This window comes from Rana temporaria, chromosome 13 (genome assembly GCF_905171775.1).
Source record: "Rana temporaria chromosome 13, aRanTem1.1, whole genome shotgun sequence".
NCBI classification, from domain to species: domain Eukaryota; kingdom Metazoa; phylum Chordata; class Amphibia; order Anura; family Ranidae; genus Rana; species Rana temporaria.
In genome coordinates, this window is record NC_053501.1 from 4373286 (window position 1) to 4396862 (window position 23577).

The window sequence follows — 23577 nt, forward strand, 5'->3', positions numbered from 1 at the left end:
CGATTCTCACATTTTTTATTTTATTCAAAGCGATAGTAAACCCTGTTCTTGTTTTTTTCTTTTTTAAACCTACCTGAAAGGCAAAAGCCATAATGAGCTAGTATGCAGTCACCCATACTCATGTTGTCAATATTGCCCATGTGTTCTCACCTCCACGCATGTTGTCAATATTGCCCATGTGTTCTCACCTCCACGCATGTTGTCAATATTGCCCATGTGTTCTCACCTCCACGCATGTTGTCACCATTGCCATGTTGTAACCATTGCCCATGTGTTCTCACCTCTACTCATGTTGTAACCATTGCCCATGTGTTGTAACCATTGCCCATGTGTTGTAACCATTGCCCATGTGTTGTAACCATTGCCCATGTGTTGTAACCATTGCCCATGTGTTGTAACCATTGCCCATGTGTTGTAACCATTGCCCATGTTGTCACCATTGCCCTGTTGTCACCATTGCCATGTTGTCACCATTGCCATGTTGTCACCATTGCCATGTTGTCACCATTGCCATGTTGTCACCATTGCCATGTTGTCACCATTGCCATGTTGTCACCATTGCCATGTTGTCACCATTGCCATGTTGTCACCATTGCCATGTTGTCACCATTGCCATGTTGTCACCATTGCCATGTTGTCACCATTGCCATGTTGTCACCATTGCCATGTTGTCACCATTGCCATGTTGTCACCATTGCCATGTTGTCACCATTGCCATGTTGTCACCATTGCCATGTTGTCACCATTGCCATGTTGTCACCATTGCCATGTTGTCACCATTGCCATGTTGTCACCATTGCCATGTTGTCACCATTGCCATGTTGTCACCATTGCCATGTTGTCACCATTGCCATGTTGTCACCATTGCCATGTTGTCACCATTGCCATGTTGTCACCATTGCCATGTTGTCACCATTGCCATGTTGTCACCATTGCCATGTTGTCACCATTGCCATGTTGTCACCATTGCCATGTTGTCACCATTGCCATGTTGTCACCATTGCCCATGTGTTCTCACCTCTACTCATGTTGTCATCATTGCCCATGTTGTAACCATTGCCCATGTGTTCTCACCTCTACTCATGTTGTCACCATTCACCATGTTGTTGTCACCCCTATCCATGTTGTCACCATTGCCCATGTTGTCACCCCTATCCATACATGTATACTCTCGCTCAGGCCCCGAGGTAGTACAATGCTTCTCTCTCAGGCTTTGGGTTACACGGAACCCCTCCGCCGGCCCCCACCATCTTCTGCCTCCTCCAGCGGTAAAGCTCCGGCCGGGCTACCCCAGCACCTGCCCGCATCTCCCCGGCTCCGGTCAGCATTCTCCACTCCGTCTGGAACCAGGCCCGCTAGGAATCCTGGGATTGGTAGTTCTACAAGGAGACCTCCCCCTTCACTAACAGAGGCAGGGCTACATATCCCGGCATGCCATGCGGCGCATGTTTCCCGGCGGGAAACATCCTGCGGTATCTAAGGTAACAGAACCTGATTACTGGCAGCGGGCGGCGGATGATGACGTTCTTGCTGCGGATTGGAGGATGGTGATGATGGGGAATGTGAGTGACTTCCGGGACACATGCACATGGGTGAGAATAATTCAGTGTGTTTCCTATGGCCGTACCCGAAAATCGCGGGTCATCCCGCAGGGAGATCGTGGGTGGGGAGAATCGAGATCGGGATTCTCTCCGCGATTAATCGTGCAGCCAAAAAAGACTTTGGCCCCACTTCTCCTTTCAAAATAGTCAATGTTGATTGAGAAAGCTTCGTTCGGCTTTTGACGGCCGGGAGGAAGATCATCAGCTGGACAGCGTCGGGACCATTGCATCCGGGAGGCGTTTGGTTATTGTAGATTCTTCCATCCATAAACTAGAAGTGGAGAATCCTGCCGCTGATCCCGAGAGGATCGAACCATTTATGGGCAGCATTACATGCGATGCGCAATCATTTGCGGAGTTCTTCTTTATACAGACTCCGCACTGCTTTATATTCCCATTGCTGTAAAGGAAACGGTCATCTGACCAACGCTGCTTACGGTAGAGTGTGCCGCGAGTACATTAGTGCTATTAAATATTAACAGGCCTCTTTTCACTGGACTCCATTAGGAAGAACGGAACCCGGCCTTGTAGATGACGAGCCCCCGGAAGAATAATCAATCAGTTTTATGGATGTACGTCTTGTGTCCAGCTGATAGACATATTCCATTTATTTTTAAAGTGGAGCTCCACCAACAAAAAAAAAAAAATTAACCACTTAAGACCCAGACCAATATGCAGGTAAAGGACCTGGCCTCTTTTTGCGATTCGGCACTGCGTCGCTTTAACTGACAATTGCGCGGTCGTGCGATGTGGCTCCCAAACAAAATTGACGTCCTTTTTTTCCCACAAATAGAGCTTTCTTTTGGTGGTATTTGATCACCTCTGCGGTTTTTATCTTTTTGCGCTATAAACAAAAATAGAGCGACAATTTGCAATAAAAAAATACAGGAGAGTCAGGACGCCCACTAACACACAGCTTATAGAGGCAACGTAGAGAGCGTCCTGACTCTCCTGCAGTCCAAGGGAGGGGGCGAGCACGACACTCCACACCAGGGAGAAAGCCTTGCATTACGGTGTGGAGTTACAGACAGAAGAACAGGAAGTGAGGATTTCTCAGAAGAAATAAGGACATTTAAAAGCAAAATGGAAGGATGAGGTAAGTGAAGGAGGACGGCACTAAGGTAAAGGAAGATATTTAGGAAAAACATAATTGTACCTTTACAACCCCTTTAAGTGGTTAAAGTTTAATCCAAGAAGGAAGTTAGTTACAATGTTTCATGTCCTTACAAACTTGGCAGACTGCCCACACAGAAGTTTATTCCTTTGAACTAAGAAGGAAGTCTTAGTTACAATGTTTCCTGAAAAAAACTTGGCAGACTGCCTGGATATTTTCTTTTGACAGCTGATAAGTCTCTCCACTTGTTTTATGAAAGAATCCGGTGATCTGCCGTGCTGGTTCCAGCTATCGTGGAAGTTCCAGCGCATGCGCATGCTGATGTGCTGAGATGGTTCCAGCTATCGGGAAAGTTCCTTCAAGGACTGAGCAGGCGCAAACTTGCTGACGGAAATCCCTGAACCGCAGCAGGCATCCAGGGCGACGTGGATTTTGAGGAAAGTGGCCAGTCGGCCTCATGTCCTCGCTTCGCTCGGACGGCTTGCTCCGCTCTTTCGGCCTCCTGGCTCTTTTTTTAACATCCTCCAATCCACGGGGATGTTAGAGAATGAGCCTGGATGCCGGGCGAGGTTTGGAGATTTCCGTCTGGAAGTTTGCGCCTGCGCAGTCAGTGAAGGAACTTCCCCGTTAGGGGAACATTGAGGACAAGTCACCGGCAAACTCTGCATTGGAAATGTCAGGAGGGTTGAATCAAGTAGAGCTGGGCGATTTTTTTATTAAAAAAAAAAAAAAAAAAAAAAAAAAAAATCGATTTGCGATTCAATTTTTTTTTTTTTTTTAATGAACACTGCGCCCATCCTGAGGAGCTGTGGGCAGGAGTTTAGGAGAGGCCGCGGCTTTGGCCTAGTCTCCGGCGCCCTGCTTCGCCTAAAGACTCCGGCCCGCAGCTCCTCAGGACCGACGCGGTGTCAGCGCCGGTCCTGGGGGAAAAAAATTTGTTCAAAATCTGAATCGTTTTGACCCACCAACTCGATTTTTTAATCAAATTTTTTTTTGCACAGCCCTAGAATCGAGAGCACGATTTTTTTTTAACGATCAATTGTGCAGCTCTAGTACAGGTATGCGATTTTACCTGTAGGAGCCGCCGCGCCGCAGTCCATATACAGTAAATCCTTAGATTTCGAGCATAATGCGTTCCAGAAACATGCTTGCAATCCAAAGCGCTTGTATATCAAAGCATTTTTTTTACAGGGTATAAAAGAGAAGGGAGGCGCCTCTAAGTGTAGCAATAAATTGCTAAATGTTGGACCTTCATTACATGTAACCATATTGCTACACTTAGAGGCGGAGCCTCTCTTCTATACTCAGTTGTGACATGACGCTACTCTTATATCAAGACATCGCTTGTATATCAAGGCAAAATTTATTAAAACATTTTGCTTGTCTTGCACAACGCTCTCAAACCAAGTTACTCTCAGACCAAGGTTTTACTGTACATGGGACGGTCAGCAAGCGATTAAATGAAAAATCGTACGACCTGGAATCGCACAAGAAAAATTTTCGTGCTTGTCCCATCGGATGAAATGTCGCAATTGGCTCTCAAAAGCTGTGTCCCAACGATCAGATTCTCTTACGATCATATATAGTTACATTGTAGGGGAGGTTGAAAAAAAAAAAAAAAAAAGACAAGTCCAACTTATGTAGATCACAATCGTTTAGATAGCGGAATTTTTCATATGATTTTCGGATCGTGTGTACGGCCATAAAAGGGTAAAACTGCAGCAGAAAGCAATAACAGTCCCCTCCCCTGTTAGACAGAGCTGTATACATTTTAGAACTGGATGGACAGTGAAATAAATCCTTTGGTAGGCAAATCACTTCACGTATAAATATTACATACCCGAGTATAAGCCGACCCGAATATAAGCCGAGGTACCTAATTTTACCACAAAAAAAATAGGGAAAACGTATTGACTCGAGTATAAGCCTAGGGTGTCCATCTGCATGCCTCACTGTGCCCGTGCCTCACTGTGCCCGTGCCTCACCGTGCCCGTGCCTCACCGTGCCCGTGCCTCACCGTGCCCGTGCCTCAGCCTCACTGTGCCCATGCCTCACCTGACGTTTAACATGGGAGTCTATGGAAGGGGTGCCTGGCTTTGAAAAAAATCGGTGCTCCCCGGGCCGTAGGTCCTCCAGACAACAAACTTGTAGATGACAACAGGGGCTACTTGTGTGCCAAGTCTCGGGTCCGGGGACCTACAGCGGGCACCGGGTCCCCGTAAGTTACCAGAGAAATGACCGTTTAACATGGGAGTCTATGGAAGGGGTGCCTGACTTTGAAAAATCAGTGCTCCCCAGCCGTAGGTCACCAGGACAACAAACTTAGCACATTTGTAAAGGAAGAGGGGGGCTACATGTGTGCCAAGTCACGGGTCCGGGGTACCTACGGCACGGCCGGTACCAGGTCCCCAAATTTACCAGAGAAATGACAGTTTAACATGGGAGTCTATGGAAGGGGTGCCTGACTTTGAAAAATCAGTGCTCCCCGGCCGTAGGTCACCAGGACAACAAACTTGGCACATTTGTAAAGGAAGAGTGGGGCTACACGTGTGCCAAGTTTCGGGTCCGGGGGACCTACGGCCCGGCATCGGGTCCCCAAATTTACCAGAGAAATTACCGTTTAACATGGGAGTCTAGGGAAGGGGTGCCCAACTTTGAAAAATGTATTCCCCTCCGGCCGTAGGTCTCCCGGACAACAATCTTATCACATCTGTAGAGGAATAGTCAGGCTACATATGTGCCAAGTTTCGGGTCCAGGGGACCTACGGCCCGGCCTGTACCAGGTCCCCAAATTTACCAGAGAAATTACCGTTTAACATGGGAGTCTATGGAAGGGGTGCCCAACTTTGAAAAATCAGTGCTCCCGGCCGTAGGTCCCCCAGACAACAATCTTATCACATCTGTAGAGGAATAGTCAGGCTACATGTGTGCCAAGGTTCGGGTACAGGGGACCTACGGCCCGGCCGGTAGCGGGTCCCCAAAGTTACCAGAGAAATTACCGTTTAACATGGGAGTCTATGGAAGGGGTGCCCGAGTTTGAAAAATCAGTGCTCCCCGGCCGTAGGTCTCCCGAACAACAAACTTAGCATATTTGTAGAGGAAGAGTGGGGCGACATGTGTGCCAAGTTTCGGGTCCGGGGGATCTACGGCCGGCCTGGAACCGGGTCCCCAAATTTACCAGAGAAATTACCATTTAACATGGGAGTCTATGGAAGGGGTGCCCAAATTTGGAAAATCAGTGCTCCCTGGCCGTAGGTCCCCCGGACAACAAACTTAGCACATTTGTAGAGGAAGAGTGGGGCGACATGTGTGCCAAGTTTCGGGTCCGGGGGATCTACGGCCGGCCGGTACTGGGTCCCCAAATTCCGGGAGATCAGGCGCAAAAAGGTGACTCAAGTATATACGGTAATCTGCATTGTAGCGGGTTGCTTGGGTTCGGCTATAACTATAGTATTACAAAGGAGGATGAAGCTTTTTTTTCTATTCCATTTCCAGAAAGGTCTGATTTTTTCCCCCCATGTCTCCTCCTCTCCATGCCTCTGCACACCTTGCTTCGTATGGATTCCTCGCAGATCTCAGGTGTCATTTCCGCCCCGTCCTGTAATGGCAGTGCCATCTGTCACCCGGTTTTATCACCAAGTGATACATTAACTATGGAGAGTCCGCCGCAACGCACAGCTGTGCCTGCCTGCCCACCTTCTGCAGCGGAGGTCACTTGGATCGCAGGCAGCTGGTAATAACCACCGTCACACATCATTTCACACATAATTACCGAGAGAGAGAGAAAACACCACAATGTGCTCTATAAGGTCACCTTATGTGTTCAGAGAGCTGCGCAGAGACTCGGAAGGTCACCACCAGCCAACCATTCCTACCCTGAAGGGCCAAATGTTTGTGGACACCGGACCTTCACACCTGAGCTTGTTGGACCGTACCATTCCTAAACCATCACCCAATGGAGAGGGATCACGTGAGGCTAGGATCACCTCCACTCTTTTAGGAAGGCTTTCCACGAGATTCTGGAGGGTGTGTCAGAATGTGCGCCCATTTAGCTAAAATTGTATTTGTGAGGTCAGATACCGATGTTGGATTGGGAAACCGACCCCCCCCCCCCCCCCCCCCCGACACAGGAAGTGAGGGTAAATCTCCGAAAAGAGACGCCCTAGATACGTATGAAAAACCCGAAACTGATCCAAATACTTCTTTAACCACTTAACCCCTTAACACCCGCTGCACGACTATTTACGTCCACAGAAGGGCACGGACAGGCAGAAGGACGTATATATACGTCCTTGCCTTCTAGCGGGTGGGGGGTCCGATCGGGACCCCCCCCGCTGCGTGCGGCGGTCGGGTTCCCTCGGGGAGCGATCCGGGACGACGGCGCGGCTATTCGTTTATAGCCGCTCCGTCGCGATCGCTCCCCGGAGCTGAAGAACGGGGAGATGTATGTAAACACGGCTTCCCCGTGCTTCACTGTGGCGGCTGCATCGATCGAGTGATCCCTTTTATAGGGAGACTCGATCGATGACGTCAGTCCTACAGCCACACCCCCCTACAGTTGTAAACACACACTAGGTGAACCCCAACTCCTTCTGCACCCCCTTGTGGTTAACTCCCAAACTGCAATTGTCATTTCCACAATAAACAATGCATTTTAAGTGATTTTTTGCTGTGAAAATGACAATGGTCCCAAAAATGTGTCAAAATTGTCCGAAGTGTCCACCATAATGTCGCAGTCACCAAAAAAATCTCTGACCGCCGCCATTAGTAGTAAAAAAAAAAAAAATTAATAAAACTATCCCCTATTTTGTAAACGCTATAAATTTTGCACAAAACAAATGGATAAACGCTTATTGCGATTTTTTTTACCAAAAATAGGTAGAAGAATACGTATCGGCCTAAACTGAGGAAATAAAAAAAATGATATATGTTTTTTGGGGATATTTATTATAGCAAAAAGTAAAAAATATTGCATTTTTTTCAAAATTGTCGCTTTATTTTTGTTTATAGCGCAAAAAATTAAATCCGCAGAGGTGATCAAATACCACCAAAAGAAAGCTCTATTCGTGGGGGAAAAAAGGACGCCAATTTTGTTTGGGAGACACGTCGCACGACCGCGCAATTGTCTGTTAAAGCGACGCAGTGCCGAACCGCAAAACCTGGCCTGGGCATTTAGCTGCAAAATGGTCCGGGGCTTAAGTGGTTAAGGACCCCTTGGCGCCAATATACGTCGGCAGATTGGCCGGCGAGAGCATGCGACCAGATCGCCCCCGGTGTCCCACGATCGGTCCACGGAGCTGAAGAACAGGGAGAGCTGTGTGTAAACACACCTTCCCTGTTCTTCTCTGCGGCGCTGTCATTGATCGTGTTCTCCCTGATATAGGGAAAGACGATCGATGACGTCACACGTCCAGCCCCGCTCCCCTACAGTTATAAACACAGATGAGGTCACACACAACCCCTTCAGAGCTCCCTTGTGGGTAACTCCCAAACTGCAATTGTCATTTTCATAGTAATCAGTGCATTTTTATAGCATTTTTTGCTGTGAAAAATGACAATGGTCCCAAAAATGTGTTCGCAGTCACGAAAAAAAATAAATCGCTGATCGCCGCCATTAGTAGTATACATTTTTTTTTAATAAAAATGCAATAAAACTATCCCCTATTTTGTAAACGCTATAAATTTTGCGCAAACCAATCAATAAACGCTTATTGCGATTTTTTTTTTTTTTTTATGAAAAATAGGTAGAAGAATACGTATCGGCCTAATCTGAGGGAAATTTTTTTTTTTTATATATATTTTTGTTTATTGGGCAAAAAATAAAAACAGCAGAGGTGATCAAATACCACCAAAAGAAAGCTCTGTTTGTGGGGGAAAAAAGGACGCCAATTTTGTTTGGGAGCCACATCGCACGACCGCGCAATTGTCGGTTAAAGCGACGCAGTGCCCGAATCGCAAAAAGTGCTCTGGTCTTTGACCAGCAATATGGTCCGGGGGTTAAGCGGTTAAGTCGGGTGATGCTGACACCGGAGCGACAAACGACTCAAATTTTGTCGGCGTTGGCAGGAATTTGAAGGCGCTGCGTGGGGCGGACTTTCCTTTACACATCTTGGCAGAGAGAAGAATTCCTGCATCTCCTTCAGCTGCGTAGCTGGGCCGTCATTGGACGCGGAGCAGCCCCTTTAATTCCAGGAGCTCACTAATTACATCAGAAAACAAAAACATCACAAGACGGCCGCTGAGCACACGACGCGACCTTGGAGGCAAAGCGGACACCTTCCTCCCCCCCCGCCAGCTCCCCAAAGTGTCGTGTTATTCCCTTCTCTATAAACAGGAAATAAAAAATTTCCTGCCTACAGACCGTACTTTGGGCGCAGGACTTGGAGAAATGTTACTACGTGTTCTGTCCAGAACTCTAACGGTTCTTCCATCAGCTTGGATTTGTTTAACCACTTAAGACCCGGACCATTATGTAGGTTAAGGACCTTGCCCTCTTTTTTGCAATTCGGCACTGCGTCGCTTTAACTGACGATTGTGCGGTCGTGCGACGTGGCTCCCAAACAAAATTGGCGTCTTTTTTCCCCCCGCAAATAGAGCTTTCTTTTGGTGGTATTTGATCACCTCTGCCGTTTTTATTTTTTGCGCTATAAACAAAAATAAAGCCACAATTTAAAAAAAAAAATCAATATTTTTTACTTTTTGCTATAATATCCCCAAAAATATATAAAAAAAACTATTTTTTTTCCCCTCAGTTTAGGCCGATACGTATTCTTCTACATATTTTTCGTAAAAAAAAAAATTGCAATAAGCGTTTATTGATTGGTTTGCCCAAAAGTTATAGCGTCTACAAAATAGGGGATAGTTTTATGGCATTTTTATTAATATTTTTTTTTACTAGTAATGGCGGCGATCAGCGATTTTTTATCGGTACTGCGACATTATGGCGGACACTTCGGACACATTTTTGGGACCATTGGCATTTTTATAGCGATCGGTGCTATAAAAATGCATTGATTACTATAAAAATGCCACTGGCAGGGAATAGGTTAACACTAGGGGGTGAGGAAGGGGTTAATTATGTTCCCTGTGTGGGTTCTAACTGTAGGGGGGGTGGGACTGACTTGTGGAAACGACAGATCGCTGTTCATACATTGTACGAACAGACGAACAGTCTCCCCCCGACAGGACCGGGAGCTGTGTGTTCACAGCTCTGCAACGAGCGATCGCGGGTGCCCGGCGGTGATCGCGCCCGCCGGGCAAGCGTGTCGGGACCAGGGGCGAGCCCCTATTGGTTGAATCACGAGATGACGTTACGTGATCTCGCGCAGCTGAGCCGACCTGCCGCCGTATAACTGCAGTGGCTGGCCGGCAAGCGGTTAAGATCTGATCATTTTTAAATTAAATCTGATTTTTTCGAAAATTAAACGGGTGGTTCCCCCTAAAACAAATTTCTAACAATATATTCGGAAGACTGCTTACACTGCGGGTAGGCTGGCCTTTTTTTTTTTTTTTTCGTACATACCTCGATCATATCGCATATCGCCGTTTCATCCCTCGGCTTCCGGGTATGAGTCTTTCTGGACCTAGTTGATTGACGTTCCTCCGACCGGCGCATACTGCGCGTCACGACTTACGGACAAGTATGCGTCGGTCGGAGGAACGTCAATCAACTAGGAACGCCCACCGCCACAAGACTCATACCCGGAAGTCGAGGGATGAAACGGCGATATCGAGGTATGTACGGAAAAAAAAAAAAAAAGCCAGTCTACCCGCAGTGTAAGCAGTCTTCCAAATGTATTGTTAGAAATTTGTTTTAAGGGGGAACCACCCCTTTAAAATCTGATTTCTTTTTTTTATCAAATTTATTTTAATAAAATGTGTTCGGAGTAAAAAAAGTAAAAAATAATAATCTATCTAAAAGATAGTTTTCTTTTTGGTTCACATTGATGCTACTTTAAAATTGCGCTAGTTCACTAAAAAGTGGATGTAAACCCGAATATTTTTATTTATTTTTTTGATGTCACAATGTAACATCTGTGCCCAGTCTCGCCACTGACATCTTACATTAAAGTGAGAAGGCGCCGACTTCTCACTCACAAATTTTATCCAAGAACCCCACTATGAATAAAGAATGGTCCAAAAACATCCTCCGGGAGCAATTCTCCCAACCATCCAAGAACAGTTTGGTGAGGAACAATGTCTTCTCCAGCATGATGGAGCTCCTTACCATGAGGCCAACGTGATGACCAAGTGGTTTGGGGAACATATCAAAATTTTGTGTCCATGGCCAGAAAACGCCCCGGAACTTAATCCCATTGAGAACTTGAGGACAATCCTTGAGAGGCAGGTGAGCAAAAAAAGAAAACACACAAATTCTGACAAACTCCAAGCACTGATTGTGGAAGAACGGGGGGCACCAGTCAGGATGTGGCCCAGAAGTGGCGTGCCAGACTGCCGGGGGAATTACAGAAGTCTCGAAAAAGAAGGAACAACACTGTAAAGATTGACTCTCTGCATGAACTTAAAGTAAAACTAAAAAGGCAAAACTTTTTGTGTGCGTTGTATAGAGTGTATAGAGTGGTCGGGGATTAGCTAGACCAGGTGCGCCGCAGACAGGGGTCATTATACTGAACATCCACATACAAGGAATTCCCCTTTTCACCATCACAAGTGACATTTATTGCATTCAGTTCCTGCCATGTGCCGGCTGCAGTCCATGTGTAGCGCCAGCAGGCCGCGGAGAGGAACACAAATTCCAACGTTTATGGGACACCTTCCAGGACTGGGATGGGCAGGAAGAGGAAGTATGGTGAACGATCGATCGGTTGTGGCACGGTGTGTGTTACCCGAGTTCACCATCACTGCAATGTGTGCTAAGCCAACGCGGCCGTCAGCGCGCCCCCACAGCCAACGCGGCCGTCAGCCAACGCGGCCGTCAGCGCGCCCCAACAGCCAACGCGGCCGTCAGCGCGCCCCAACAGCCAACGCCGCCGTCAGCGCGCCCCAACAGCCAACGCCGCCGTCAGCGCGCCCCAACAGCCAACGCCAGCACGCGCCCCACAGCCAACGTGGACGTCAGCGCGCCCCACAGCCAACGCGGACGTCAGCGGTACTTAAAAATCTCCATAGGTGACGCTTTAACATTTTTTTAGAGGTTACACTTTTTTTTACATTTCTTTTTTTTGATCACTTTTATTCCTATTACAAGGAATGTAAACATCCCTTGTAATAGGAATCAGTGTGACAGGTCCTCTTTATGGAGAGATGTGGGGTCAATAAGACCTTCCCCTCCCCCCACATCTCTCCTCCAGGCTTATAAGCATGAAATGGGTGGAAAAAAAATCACCGATCACATGCCGACAGCCGCAATTGCGGCTTTGTTTACTTCCGGGTACCGGGCGTGATGTAATAACATCGCGCACGGGCCTCCGACGGTCATAGAGATGACTGGTCACCAGTCATCTCTATGCTTTCCAGGCAGCACCGACCGATTGGCTCTCTGGGCCCCCGATGGCACGGGAGAGCCCGGAGAAGCACCGGATGGCGGCGGGAGGGACGTCCCCTCCCGCTGCCTAGAAGAACGATCAAAGCGTTCCTTCCGCCGCTTTGATCGTTCTTATCGTGCGCAGAATCGGCCGCCAAAGAAGGCGATATCTGAATAATGCCTGTAGCTGCCCCATCATTCAGATATCACCGCGCAAAGCCGAGGACGTCATATGACGTCCACCCGTGGACAAGTGGTTAAAGATTATTAACCCAGGGTTTGACAAATTTGCTTGGAATCTAGGAGCCAGCTAAAAAAGTTAGGAGCCAGAAAACGCACCCTGTCCCGACGAGCTCGCACGCAGAAGCGAACGCATACGTGAGTAGCGCCCGCATATGTAAACGGTATTCAAACCACACATGTGAGATATCGCCGCGATCGTTCGAGCGAGAGCAATAATTCTAGCTCTAGACCTCCTCTGTAACTCAAAACATGCAACCTGTAGAATTTTTTTGGGCATTCCACGAGCGAACGCAATTTTGAAGCGTGACATGTTGGGTATCAATTTACTCGGCGTAACATTATCTTTCACAATATAAAGTGATATCAGTTCTGATCTCGCTGTTTTACTAACCTGACAGCTTATTATTCTAAATAGGAAACCTTAATTTTATTAAAAAATATTAAAAGATTCTAACTACCAGTAAAAATAAGTCCTTACATTTAAAGAGCACCTGTCATTTCAGATCCATCATGGCAGCGCCTGTTAGTGGGAATCCACTCGCCTGCTGCCGCCACGTCCCTCACCTTGTTGTGTCACTGCCGCATCACCATCCCATTAAAGTGAAGGGGGCAGACGGGGGGAGCCAACAGCGGGGGGCAGACGAGGGAGCCAACAGCGGGGGGCAGACGAGGGAGCCAACAGCGGGGTGCAGACGGGGGGAGCCAACAGCGGGGCGCAGACGGGGGGAGCCAACAGCGGGGCGCAGACGGGGGGAACCAACAGCGGGGCGCAGACGGGGGGAGCCAACAGCGGGAGGCGCAGACGGGGGGAGCCAACTGCGGGGCGCAGACGGGGGGAGCAAACAGCGGGGCACAGACGGGGGGAGCCAACAGCGGGGCGCAGACGGGGGGAGCCAACAGCGGGGCGCAGACGGGGGGAGCCAACAGCGGGGCGCAGACGGGGGGAGCCAACAGCGGGGGGCAGACGGGGGGAGCCAACAGCGGGGCGCAGACGGGGGGAGCCAACAGCGGGCGCAGACGGGGGGAGCCAACAGCGGGGCGCAGACGGGGGGAGCCAACAGCGGGGCGCAGACGGGGGGAGCCAACAGCGGGGCGCAGACGGGGGGAGCCAACAGCGGGCGCAGACGGGGGGAGCCAACAGCGGGCGCAGACGGGGGGGGCCAACAGCGGGCGCAGACGGGGGGAGCCAACAGCGGGGGGCAGACGAGGGAGCCAACAGCGGGGGGCAGACGAGGGAGCCAACAGCAGGGGGCAGACGGGGGGAGCCAACAGCGGGGGCAGACGGGGGGAGCCAACAGCGGGGGAAGACGGGGGGAGCCAACAGCGGGGGCAGACGGGGGGAGCCAACAGCGGGGGCAGACGGGGGGAGCCAACAGCGGGGGCAGACGGGGGGGAGCCAACAGCGGGGGCAGACGGGGGGGAGCCAACAGCGGGGGGCAGACGGGGGGAGCCAACAGCGGGGCGCAGACGGGGGGGAGCCAACAGCGGGGGCAGACGGGGGGAGCCAACAGCGGGGGCAGACGGGGGGGAGCCAACAGCGGGGGCAGACGGGGGGGAGCCAACAGCGGGGGGCAGACGGGGGGAGCCAACAGCGGGGCAGAGGTGACAGTTGCTCTTTAAAAATTATGATTTAAATCAAATCCACACTGTCAGATTCTCTTCTTTTGAATGCGATTTTGATACGACTTTACAGGAAGATTAGCCAGGCACTCCCTGCGGGGTAACCCCTCCCTCGCTTCAAAGGCACATCAAAGTAGTACACAAGTCGCCAGGAAGTTGCAACTTTCAGGTCACAGTAGAACAGAGCCTAAACGGGGCGATTTGAAAGACATCTGCGCGGGTTCATTCACAGATGTCTATTGAAATCGCCCCCCCAAATTGCCAAAAGCAGTACAGGAACTACTTTTGGAAGCCAGTGCCGCACCGATTGGGACAGTGCCGTTGATGGCGATAGGCTGCGATTTGACATCGCACCAATGTGAACGGGGGGCTTAATGCGTGACCAGCTGCTTGTTATAACCTCTTGAAGAATCCCCCCCCCCCCCCCCCATGTAATCACGCAGATTTTCCTGCACATGAAGAATGTAGACGGGGAGATGTCCTGGCAGTCGGATTCCAGGGAAGGAGCTCTATAGGTATAGTAAACATTTACAGGAAGAGATTCCAGACGCCCGGCACTTACATAGAACCAGATGTGGGCTGGACTGAGGAACATCGGATTCCAGCAAAATGATAGAAAGAAGCAAAGCTACCATATAGGGCGGGGGTGTCACACTCAGTCTCATGGCGGGGGGGCGAGTCAGCATTATGGTCGCCCTCAAAGGGCCAGATGCATCTGTAAGACTAGATGTCAAGGGTCACCCCCCCCAGACGTCAAGGGTCCCCCCCCCAGACCATCAGAAGTCAAGGGGCCCCCCCCCCCCCCAGACCATCAGAAGTCAAGGGTCCCCCCCCCCCCCAGACCATCAGAAGTCAAGGGGCCCCCCCCCCCCCCAGACCATCAGAAGTCAAGGGGTCCCCCCCCCCCCCAGACCATCAGAAGTCAAGGGGTCCCCCCCCCAGACCATCAGAAGTCAAGGGGTCCCCCCCCCAGACCATCAGAAGTCAAGGGTCCCCCCCCCCCAGACCATCAGAAGTCAAGGGGTCCCCCCCCAGACCATCCCTTACCATCACAGTGCACCTCTCCTACCTTGTGCTGCTGCTGTAAGAAGCTGGGGAGCAGAAATTGCAGGGTCTGGAGGAGGACCAGAGGAAGGCTGGAGTCTGATGAATGCTGAGACCAGGGGAGGCACAAACAAGGGGGGGTGATGTGGCTGCACAGAGAGACACAGGATCTGTATAAGGAGTTCTATCCTCCTCTCCGTTGCTTCCGAGTGCTTCTACCTGTAGGGGGGGGGGGGGGGGGTGGGCTATGTGTGACACGACACTGATCACCGCTTACGATTACAGGGAGTTGTGATCAGTGTCCTGTCACTAGGAAGAAATGCTCGTTTACATCAGCATTTCCCCCCTTCTTCCTCTCCGTGAGACGATCGCGGGTATCGAGTCTGCGGGACCCGCGGTCGGTCTCACGGAGCTCGCTGCCGGCGTGCGTCCCCAATGCCGCTTCTTAAATGGGACGTTTATACATGTCCATCTGCCCGCCCGTGCCATTCTGCCAACGTATATCGTCGTGCGCTGGTCGGCAAGCAGTTACAAGTGGAACTATAAGGGCACTAAAAACTGTCGTCCTCTGCATCGGTCCGGGTCCCTCATGGGCATCTGCCCCCCCCCCCTCGGGTGCCAGTCATTGGACAGGCTGACGTAATGACTGTGATGTAACCATTCATCCTGGCACGCAGAGACTGTGCCGGTAATGCATGCCCAGCTCCATTCACATGCCACAGAAGAGGTAGGTGCGACATTGCCCGTCTCTATCCTGCCTGTTCCAAGTCTTCAGTTCCACTTTAATGTGCCGGGGTTTGCGCCAACCATCGCACAGATCACTGCGAATCAAACATACAACCTGATCTGTGCCAACGTACGGGCATTCTTTATTCTGACCGGAGATCCCCTTTACACTGACAGTTAGCAGAGAGGTTACAGAGGAACGTTCGGATATGGAAAACACGGCCTCAGGTGACCCCCCCCAGGTCACGGATAGGACTGGCAAGGATTGGGACATCTCTGGATAGAAAGTTGGACAGAGGTGGATTTACACTTTAAGGATTAAATCACTTGTCTGTCTGCAATGGGGCAAAACATCCCAGACACCGAAAACGGGCTGCAGAGCTCTTCATATAAACTCTGGATGTACCGGAGAGACGGAGCCCACAGGTCACACCAGAAGAAGATCGGAGGGGTCCAGACAGCTACAGAGGGTCCAAATACAAGGGGCCAGGGGGGGAGCACAGAGTGTCTGGGGGGGGGGCACAGAGGAACCAAATACGAGGGTCCAGGGGGGGGCACGGAGGGTCCAAGGGGGGGGGGGGGCGCGCACAGAGGGTCCAGGCCACAGAGGGTCCAGGGGGCGCGCACAGAGGGTCCAAGGGAAGGGGCGCGCACAGAGGGTCCAAGGGAAGGGGCGCGCACAGAGGGTCCAAGGGAAGGGGCGCGCACAGAGGGTCCAAGGGAAGGGGCGCGCACAGAGGGTCCAAGGGAAGGGGCGCGCACAGAGGGTCCAAGGGAAGGGGCGCGCACAGAGGGTCCAAGGGGGGGGGGGGCACAGAGGGTCCAAGGGGGGGGCTGAAATTCCACATGGATCGGAGTCTGATCGGAATATCTTAGAGAATGAGCCGCACACATGGATGGGCTTTTGAGGAGATAATCCGTCTGTCCTTTATTTCCAGGACACGTCACCTTCATACCACACAACATTACCCGTGCCACCAGTGCCACCATTACCACGCTTCAAATCGGCAACACCAGGGACTCGATACCACAAGTTACACCCAACCAAGTCCAATACAGATCATCAATATTGTTATTTCTCCAGCTGTAATCAGAATGCCACAGATTGGCCCGCGGTGCCAAGCCATACATCTCTCCTCCTCGTCCAAACCCACACAACGCCTTACCCCCCTGCGGTGCCAAGCCCGACACCCTCAACAAGTCCCTCAGTTGCATGGTGTAATGTCCCTGTGCAACTTTTCCAAATGGCGCCCAGAACCTCTGGTGCCCTATACCCTATTTCCTGTGTGATGCCCCCCAAAACTACCTTATATGTCCACCCTTTTTTTCCTATAGGAGACCCTCCCCCCCCATGTGACATGTGTGCTCCGTGCCCCCTGTGACCCGTCTATAGGATGCCCATTGTGTCCTCAGAAGTCCTACATGTGTGCAACCCCGGCATCATTTCCTCCTTCCTGTGCCACATTTGTCATCTCCTCTGGGAGGGTCCTCATTATTACCTCATTGTACGACGCCCGCTGTGCCCTTCATATAATGATACCCCCCAATCATTTCCTTCTATGCCCACTGCACACCCCTTGTATAAATGTCCAACCATCCCCTCTGTATATATATAATGCCCTCCTGTGCTGTGTCTGTATGGAGGGTAATGTGCCCATCTGCATATAATGCCCTCTCTGTAGGATGCCCATTTTGCCCTCAGTATGATACCGGGCACATCTATAGGATAGCTACTGTACCCTCTCTAAATGGTATCTGGAAACTTCACTACAGAATGTCAACTGTGCCCTGTCAGGATGTACCTGGCAACTTCTATATATCATGCCCACAATGCCCTCTTTACATGGTAGCCGGTATATCCTCTATACTATGTCTCCCACTATATGATGCCCATTGTACCCTCCCAAAACTGCACCACCCCTGCTGGGATATTCTCTATGAGATACACAGTGCCCTCCTTCCTTTGCACCCCAGCTTAATACTTTGCCCTACCTGTATGGTGCCCACGGTGCTTCACCTGTATAGTACTTGGCACATTCTCCATTTAATAACATTTCTCTGCCTGGGTAGAGCCTGGCATCCTCTCTATACAGCGTCCTCCCTGTATAGTAGTTATCTCACAACTGGATGGTAGCAAGTGCCATCCCTGTATGTTGCCCACTGCACCCAGATATCTCTATAGCACCTTACGGATAAGATGCCTCCGTGTTATGGTAGTTGGCACCCTCTCTGTACGTTCTCCACCTTGCCCGATATGTATGGTACCAGGCGCCCTCTCACTATGCCCATTGCCATCCCCAGCACCTTGTCTATACTGTGACCACCCCCCCAGGTGTGGTACCCAGTGCTTTCTATGGTGCCCCCCCCCCCAAGCCTTTTCAGTATGGTACCTAGTGCTTTCTCTATATGATGTACACCCAGTATGACAGCCAGTGCCATCTTGATATGAGGCCCACATGCCCTCCAGTTCTATCTCTAAATGATGCCCCCATGCCCACCCAGTGCCATCTATATATTTCCCTCAAGCCCTCCAGTGCCATCTCTATATGATGCCTTCCATGCCTGCCCAGTATGGCACCCAGTGCCATCTCTATATGATACCCCCCATGCCCTCCCAGTACCATCTCTATATGATACCCCCCATGCCCTCCCAGTATGGCACCCAGTGCCATCTCTATATGATACCCCCCATGCCCTCCCAGTATGGCACCCAGTGCCATCTCTATATGCTGCCCCCCATTCCTGCCCAGTAGGGCACCCAGCGCTCTCTCTATATGATGCCCCCCATGCCCTCCCAGTATGTTCTCCATGGGGCCTGATATGTATGGTGCCAGGCGCCCCTTCCCTACAATGCCCAGTGCCATGTCCAGCACCTTGTCTGTACCTGGAATCCCTCCCCCCCCCCCCCAATAATACCCAGTGCTTTCTATGTATGGTGCCCCCCAGTGATTTCTCTGATGCCCCCAGTATAGTACCCATTATGATGCCCCCTAGTGATTTCTCTGATGCCCCCCTCAGTGATTTCTCTGATGCCCCCCAGTATAATACCCAGTGCTTTCTATATATGATGCCCCCAGTATAATACCCAGTGCTTTTTCTATATATGATGCCCCCTGGTGATTTCTCTGATGCCCCCCAGTACAGTACCCAGTATGATGCCCTCAGTGACTTCTCTGATGCCCCCCCCAGTGACTTCTCTGATGCCCCCCCCAGTGACTTCTCTGATGCCCCCCCCAGTGACTTCTCTGATGCCCCCCCCCAGTGACTTCTCTGATGCCCCCCCCAGTGACTTCTCTGATGCCCCCCCCAGTGACTTCTCTGATGCCCCCCCCAGTGACTTCTCTGATGCCCCCCCCAGTGACTTCTCTGATGCCCCCCAGTACAGTACCCAGTATGATGCCCACAGTGATTTCTCTGATGCCCCCCAGTACAGTACCCAGTATGATGCCCCCCCTCAGTGATTTCTCCGATGCCCCCCCCCTCAGTGATTTCTCTGATGCCCCCCCCTCAGTGATTTCTCCGATGCCCCCCCTCAGTGATTTCTCTGATGCCCCCCCGTACAGTACCCAGTATGATGCCCCCCCTCAGTGATTTCTCCGATGCCCCCCTCAGTGATTTCTCTGATGCCCCCCAGTACAGTAACCAGTATGATGCCCACAGTGATTTGTCTGATGCCCCCCCCTCAGTGATTTCTCTGATGCCCCCCAGTATAATACCCAGTGCTTTTTCTATATATGATGCCCCCTGGTGATTTCTCTGATGCCCCCCAGTACAGTACCCAGTATGATGCCCACAGTGATTTCTCTGATGCCCCCTCAGTGATTTCTCTGATGCCCCCCCTCAGTGATTTCTCTGATGCCCCCCCTCAGTGATTTCTCTGATGCCCCCCCTCAGTGATTTCTCTGATGCCCCCCCTCAGTGATTTCTCTGATGCCCCCCCTCAGTGATTTCTCTGATGCCCCCCCTCAGTGATTTCTCTGATGCCCCCCCTCAGTGATTTCTCTGATGCCCCCCTCAGTGATTTCTCTGATGCCCCCCCTCAGTGATTTCTCTGATGCCCCCCCTCAGTGATTTCTCTGATGCCCCCCCTCAGTGATTTCTCTGATGCCCCCCCTCAGTGATTTCTCTGATGCCCCCCAGTACAGTACCCAGTATGATGCCCACAGTGATTTCTCCGATGCCCCCTCAGTGATTTCTCTGATGCCCCCCAGTATGATGCCCACAGTGATTTCTCTGATGCCCCCCTCAGTGATTTCTCCGATGCCCCCCTCAGTGATTTCTCTAATGCCCCATGCCGCCCCTGACACCTCCCTGTGCGGTACCCCCCAGTAGAGTAGTTGGCACTGTGTAGGATGCCCAGTGCCACCCCTGACACCTCTCGGTACGGCACTCACCCCAGTCCAGGAACTCGGTGACGTACTTGTCCCGGCGCAGTGCCGGGTTGCTGCACTCGGTGACCAGAGACAGGAGAACGTCCAGCAGAGTCTCCACACTCAGCGCCGCCTCGTTCCTCTGCGGCCCGTCCAGCAACAGCTGCTCCAGCCGCTTCAGCCGCACCTTGGCCGACATGCTGCCTCCCGCCTGCTCAGTCCTCCACCGAGAAGAAACACCGGGGCTCACCGCCTCCACCTCCCGCTGCCCAACATGGCCGCCACTGCCGACCGGGAGACGCGGCCCCGCCCACCGGAAAGGAATGTCCCGGCTGACGTCACCGCGATCCTGGAGGAGCCCCCTTCCGGCCGACGGCCGTACTGCACGTCCTCCATAGGGAATAGCAGGAGGGAGGGAGGGGAGTCTACGGGGTGCGGCGAGGGACACGCCTCCTCCGAGAGCGCTGCGGCTCCGCCCCATCCCCACAGTGCTGCTTGGGCACGGGGTCTGCAGGAGACCCACCGACGTCTGATTGTGTCCAATACATTGTATATACATTGTATAAAATATACTATATACACATTGTATACAATATACTATATATACACATTGTATATACATTGTATCCATTATACTTTATATACAATATACTATATATACAATGTATCCAATATACTATGTATACAATATACTATATATACATTGTATCCACTATACCAGTGGTCTCCAAACTGCGGCCCGGGGGCCGGATGTGGCCCTTTACTTGCTGCTATCTGGCCCTTGGGGCATTACTCCCCCCCCACTGTCTGCAACTAATGATAGGGCACTATTCCTCCCACTGACACCAACAATGTGGCACTATCACTGACACCAATAGTAGAGCAGTATTACTACCACTGACACCAATGATGGGACACTATTCCTCCAATTGATACCAACAATGAGGCATTAATACTACCACTGACACCAATGATGGAGCACTATTTATCCCATTGACACTAACAATGGAGTACAAATACTACCACTGATACCAATGATGGGACACTATTCCTCCCACTGATACCAATGATGGGACACTATTCCTCCCATTGATAGCAATGATGGGGCACTATTCCTCCCACTGACACCAATGACGGGACACTATTCCTCCCACTGACACCAATGATGGGGCACTATTCCTCCCACTGACACCAATGATGGGACACTATTCCCCCCACTGACACCAATGATGGGACACTATTCCTCCCACTGACACCAATGATGGGGCACTATTCCTCCCACTGACACCAATGATGGGACACTATTCCTCCCACTGACACCAATGATGGGACACTATTCCCCCCACTGACACCAATGATGGGACACTATTCCTCCCACTGATACCATTGATGGGACACTATTCCTCCCACTGATACCAATGATAGGACACTATTCTTCCCACTGATAGCAATGATGGGGCACTATTCCTCCCACTGATACAATGATGGGACACTATTCCTCCCACTAATATTATTCAAGGGGAACGGTTTACTCCTACTGACGCCAGGATATTCCCCCCCCTCCTTCTTCCACAATCAATGCTTGGAGTTTGTCAGAATTTGTGGGGTTTGTTTTGTTCACCCACCACTTGAGGATTGACCACAAGTGGGATTAAGGTCTGGGGAGTTTTTTTTGGACCCAAAATGTTGATGTTTTGTTCCCCAAGCCACTTGGTCATCACTTTTTCCTTATGGCGAGGAGTTCCGTCATGCTGGAGAAGACATTGTCACCAAACTGTTCTTGGATGGTTGGGAGAAGCACATGAATGGTCTCAGGGTGCTCTACTGGTGGCATGACACAGGACTGATGGTGGCGCTCACTTTTCTTCTCCGGAGAAGGTTTTTTCCGGATGCCCCAAACAATCGGAAAGCGGATTCATCAGAGAAAATGACTTTCCCCCCCCCAGTCCTCAGCAGTCCAATCCCTGTATGTTTTGTAGAATATCAGTCTGTCTGATGTTTTCCTGGAGAGAAGTGGCTTCTTTGCTGACCTTCTTGACACCAAACCGTCCTCCAAAAGTCGTCTCCTCACTGTGTGTGCCGATGTCCTCACACCTGTCTGCTGCCATTCCTGAGCAAGCTCTGCACTGGTGGTGCCCCCATCCCCTCCCCTCTGCCTCTGCACTGGTGGTGCCCCCATCCCCTCCCCTCTGCCTCTGCACTGGTGGTGCCCCCATCCCCTCCCCTCTCCCTCTGCACTGGTGGTGCCCCATCCCCTCCCCTCTGCCTCTGCACTGGTGGTGCCCCCATCCCCTCCCCTCTCCCTCTGCACTGGTGGTGCCCCCATCTCTTCCCCTCTGCCTCTGCACTGGTGGTGCCCCCATCCCCTCCCCTCTCCCTCTGCACTGGTGGTGCCCCCATCTCTTCCCCTCTGCCTCTGCACTGGTGGTGCCCCCATCCCCTCCCCTCTGCCTCTGCACTGGTGGTGCCCCCATCTCTTCCCCTCTTCCTCTGCACTGGTGGTGCCCCCATCTCTTCCCCTCTCCCTCTGCACTGGTGGTGCCCCCATCTCTTCCCCTCTCCCTCTGCACTGGTGGTGCCCCCATCCCCTTCCCACTCCCTCTGCACTAGTGGTGCCCCCATCTCTTCCCCTCTGCACTGGTGGTGCCCCCATCCCCTCCCCTCTGCCTCTGCACTGGTGGTGCCCCCATCCCCTCCCCTCTGCACTGGTGGTGCCCCCATCTCTTCCCCTCTCCCTCTGCACTGGTGGTGCCTCCATCTCTTCCCCTCTCCCTCTGCACTGGTGGTGCCCCCATCTCTTCCCCTCTCCCTCTGCACTGGTGGTGCCACCATCCCCTCCCCTCTCCCTCTGCACTGGTGGTGCCCCCATCTCTTCCCCTCTCCCTCTGCACTGGTGGTGCCCCCATCCCCTCCGATCTCCCTCTGCACTGGTGGTGCCCGCATCCCCTCCCCTCTCCACTGGTGGTGCCCCCATCCCCTCCCCTCTCCCTCTGCACTGGTGGTGCCTCCATCCCTTCCCCTCCCCCCTGCACTGGTGGTGCCCCCATCCCCTCCACTCTCCCTCTGCACGGGTGGTGCCTCCATCCCCCTCCCCTCTCCCTCTGCCTCTTCACTGGTGGTGCCCCCATCCTCTCCCCTCTTCCTCTGCCTCTGCACCGGCGGTGCCCCCATCCCCCCCTGCACTGGTGGTGCCACCATCCCCTCCCCTCTGCCTCTGCACTGGTGGTGCCCCCATCCCCTCCCCTCTGCCTCTGCACTGGTGGTGCCCCCATCCCCTCCCCTCTGCCTCTGCACTGGTGGTGCCCCCATCCCCTCCCCTCCCCCCCTGCACTGGTGGTGCCCCCATCCCCTCCCCTCTGCACTGGTGGTGCCCCC

General features: G+C 51.9%; 1 protein-coding gene across 2 annotated transcripts in view; it reads right to left on the reverse strand.

The window, feature by feature from the left end:
* Positions 1–20511, reverse strand: part of CDC42BPB (CDC42 binding protein kinase beta) — a 141640-nt gene extending 121129 nt beyond the window's left edge. For both annotated transcript variants that reach the window (XM_040332970.1, XM_040332969.1), the window contains exon 1: positions 20227–20511. In XM_040332970.1, the coding sequence (XP_040188904.1) occupies positions 20227–20401 (175 nt within the window). In that variant the 5' untranslated portion in view covers positions 20402–20511. The remainder of the gene's footprint in view (positions 1–20226) is intronic.
* Positions 20512–23577: the final 3066 nt, after the last annotated feature.